The 4,330-nt window shown below is 34.5% G+C and overlaps 1 protein-coding gene across 1 annotated transcript; it reads left to right on the top strand.

Annotated features, from left to right (window-relative positions):
- The first annotated feature begins 1,787 nt into the window (after positions 1-1,787).
- LOC133331685 (thioredoxin-like) lies at positions 1,788-2,383 on the top strand. The gene is made up of 2 exons (XM_061540066.1): positions 1,788-1,970; positions 2,075-2,383. The coding sequence occupies exons 1-2, from the start codon at positions 1,788-1,790 to the stop codon at positions 2,381-2,383; spliced, it is 492 nt and encodes a 163-aa protein (XP_061396050.1).
- Positions 2,384-4,330: the final 1,947 nt, after the last annotated feature.

Genomic DNA, 4,330 nt, shown 5'->3' with positions numbered 1-4,330 from the left:
CAAATTACCTTAAATCTATATCTAAATCGGATGAATATATGGGAGCTATATCTAAATCTGAACCGATTTTCACGAAACCCTGCACACATTATTCTACACTTAATGCAGTACGCTATGCCAAATTTCGTGCAAATCGAAAGATATATAGGGACTTTGGTACACCATTTACCTTAAATCGGACGGAGAGATATATGGGAGCTATATCTAAATCTGCACCGATTTTCACGAAACTCTGCACACATCATTCTAGACATTAGTCATTACGCTGTGCCAAATTTCGTGCAAATCGAAGGATATATAGGGACTTTAGAGGACATTTTACCTAAAATCGGGCGAATCTATATATGGGAGCTATATCTAAATCTGAACCGATTTTCACGAAACTTAACACACATCATTCTAGACCTTAGTCATTACGCTGTGCCAAATTTCGTGCAAATCGAAAGATATATAGGGACTTTAGAGGACTATTTACCTAAAATCGGGCAAATATATATATGGGAGCTATATCTAAATCTAAACCGATTTTCACGAAATCCTGCACACATCATTCTACAATTAATGCAGTACGCTATGCCAAATTTCGTGCAAATCGAAAGATATATAGGGACTTTGGTACCTTAAATCGGACGAAAATATATGTGAGAGCTATATCTAAATCTAAACCGATTTTTCCCAATTTCAATAGGGTTCGTCATTGGGCCAAACAAATGAGCTGTGCCAAATTTCATCCAATTTGGATCATAAATGCGACCTGTACCTTGTTTACAATTTAACATGGACAGACAGACGGACATGCATAAATCGACTCTGAAAGTCTATTTCGATTATTTTTGCCTGTTACAAACATATGCACAAAGACATAATACCCTGTGGTGAAGGGTATAAAAATTGCGATCCAAGAAAACCAATCGAACACGGCTCCCGCTTTGTAAGTCCACGGATATGGATAGGTGGGAATCTAAACCTAGAATTTAAGTCATCAAAGACACTTTGGTGAAAAATGGGCATCTAGTTTGACATAAATATATAATATCTCTAAAAAATTCTTGGTTAAAAACTATTCCTTACATGTGGATATTACTCGTGTGTAAAATAAAATGTTTGTAGTAGGTTCAACTGTATTTTTGTGTTTATTTTATTATATAATTTTCCCACTGCGCTATGTTGTTTATTTCACTCTCTCCCGAAAAAACAAACAAACTCAGTTCCAAATGATTTCAGAATCACCATCTGTTAACCATTGACTGGAAACCAAAAATAATTAGCATTTTCCCTATAAATACTTTTGTCTGTTTTCCACGTGCATACATTGCCCATATTAGGTTTAAGTAGGGTAGTGTAGGGTACGGTACCTAGTGTTTATTTGTCAATCCTTATGCAGGGAGACGTGTGAAGTGTGTGTGTGTGTGTTTAGGAATCTGTTAGCGTGTGTGTCCTATCAGAGGAAAGAAAAATTTACCCTGTGTTGGTGGTATTCCACACAAGCTGACAACAAAAATCTGTGTTTACTTAGTCACGCAGGTAGTAGGATATCCTACAACAATACCACCACCATGAAATGCCACATTTGAAATTTACAGCTGTCTACAAATAACGTTTCCCAACCGAATGTGTCATTCAGTTTTCAATAAATCATCGAAGTGAAAGGAACATTGAATTATTATCCGGGCAAAGTGTTTTCAAGTTAATAACGGAATATTGAAAGTAAGTTCGAATTTAATCTTTGTGAGTTTGAAAAAAATTAACGTTTACTCTCTGCTTGCAGTTGACGTCGCAGTCTAATTATGCTACAAATAATAAAATCAAGTTTGATATCAACTCTAAGCTCTTTTGTCAAATCATCCATTGCACAAAATCTTCGTGTTGTGGGGCCAGGTGTCTTTGCTTCAACCAAAAGAACTTTCTCGCAGGATCCAGTTGTGTGGAAGAAATACGCCGTAAATGATCATGAGCAATTCGATCAGTTGGTAAGAATTTTTTAGTTTAATATTTTTTAAAGATCTAAATAAAATACTAATTGAAATAAAAAATATAAATAAAATGTTTTAAAATATGTTCTGTTATTATCCAGGTAATCAATAATGGCCAACCGGTAATTGTCGACTTCCATGCGGAATGGTGTGAACCCTGTCATATTCTAACGCCAATTTTAAATGCTCTGACCGAAAAATCCAAACACATCGATCTGGCTATTGTAGATGTTGAACAGAATCAAGATTTGGTTGAAACATTTGATGTAAAGGCTGTGCCTGCTGTATTGGCGTTCTGTAATGGCGTAATTGTGGACAAATTCATTGGCTTGGTTGATGAAAAACGTTTGGAGGCTTTGGTTAAGAAGCTGAAGTTAAACAACAATAAAAGCTGTCCAATGCCCGAATAATAAGAAAAAATCTATTTCACATATTTAAGCATTTCTATTCCCTTTTCTTACCTTCTCTTCAAGACATATACTTTTTTACCTGCTACTTTTAGTATTACAATAAACATTAAATAATAAATTCTATTTGTATATTTTCTATGCTGTCAAAAATCACAGGGGTATTTTTTTAAGAGTCAAGAAATATTTTTATGTTAATTTAATGAACTTGTAAAGATTGTTTTATCAAGAACTATCAGAGCCACAATAGTGACATTTTAATGAATTCTTTATTACGGACAATGAGAGCAATAAGGGTGGATTTTTCATAACATTTTGTGAAGCACTGTAAGAGAATTTTTAAAAAAATATTTGTTTAGTACCATCAAAATCAGAAGAAAGGATTTTTAATAAACATTTTAGGAGTCACAAGCTGCTTGGATTTTTATACCCTTCACCACACTGTGGTACAGGGTATTTTATCTTTGTGCATATGTTTGTAACAGGCAAAAATAATCGAGATAGACCCATGGTTCCTTTTGAGAATATGCATAGAATCACTTTCTGAGTCGATTTATGCATGTCCGTCCGTCCGTCTGTCCATGTTAAATTGTAAACAAAGTACAGGTCGCATTTATGATCCGAATTGGGTGAAATTTGGCACAGCGCATTTGTTTGGCCCAAGGACGAACCCTATTGAAATTGGGAAAAATCGGATCAGATTTAGATATAGCTCCCATATATAATTTCGCCCGATTTAAGGTAAATGGTGCACCAAAGTCCCTATATATCTTTCGATTTGCACGGAATTTGGCACAGCGTACTAAATTAAGTCTAGAATGATGTGTAAAAAGATTCGTGAATATCGGTTCAGATTTAGATATAGCTCCCATATATATCTTCGTCCGATTTAAGGTAAATTGTGTACCAAAGTCCCTATATATTTTTTGATTTGGGCACAGCGTACTAAATTAAGTCTACAATGATGTGTGCAAAGTTTCGTAAAAATCGGTTCAGATTTAGATATAGCTCCCATATATAATTTCGCCCGATTTTAGGTAAATAGTCCTTTAAAGTCCCTAGAAATCTTTTCATTTGCACGAATTTTGGCACAGAGTAATGGATAAAATCGATAATGATGTCTGCCAAGTTTCGTGAAAATCGGTTCAGATTTACATATAGCTCCCATATATATTTTCATCCGCTTTATGGTAATTGGTGCACCAAAGACCCTATATATCTTTCGATTTGCACGAATTTTGGTAAAGGGTACTGAATTAAGTCTAAAATGATGTTGCTAAGCTTCGTGAAAAGATTCATAGCTAGGCCGATTGACACAACGTACTGATGTAATATAAATTTGTCTCTAGCAAGTTTCCCTGAAATCGATTCAGATATAAATATATAACAAAAACGCGTCCTCTGTTAGGATACATATGTAGGATATACCCTTACTGGTTTATTATTATATCATCAACGTCTATCTGAGTTTATAGTCTATTTATTTATTTAAGAATATTTTTTTAAAGAACATTAGGTCATAAGCGTGGAAAAGTTATATAGGTACAGCAGAATCATTATGTTTTAACATTTTGTAAGCCATTTTAATTATTTGGTCAAGTTTCCATATCCTTGTAAAATTTGTGATGTGCAAACCTGAAAACATAAAGCTTTCGGTCCACTTCATACCGTATATCTGATCACCGAATATTATAGACGTCTTACCGCCCTCGAGTGTGGTAATGGTAATTCTGAACAATATCATATAGGTAGACATCTGTAAACATTTACGTATGTTTCCCACATCCGAGTACATACAACAACAATTTAAACGTAAGCCACTCCTAGTATATACTAATACTATCAACTTCTGTAGTAAATATATACGACAGGAATTCTGTCATTTTGCACACAAAAGTCTGAGTCCAATAGACCCGCTAAATATTGACCGATCTTCGTGAAAACAGTCAT

The sequence above is a fragment of the Musca vetustissima genome, unplaced genomic scaffold (assembly GCF_032173495.1).
Source record: "Musca vetustissima isolate MV318-11 ecotype Yass unplaced genomic scaffold, APGP_CSIRO_Mvet_v1 utg43151, whole genome shotgun sequence".
NCBI classification, from domain to species: domain Eukaryota; kingdom Metazoa; phylum Arthropoda; class Insecta; order Diptera; family Muscidae; genus Musca; species Musca vetustissima.
This window is presented reverse-complemented; position numbering and strand designations above follow the sequence as displayed.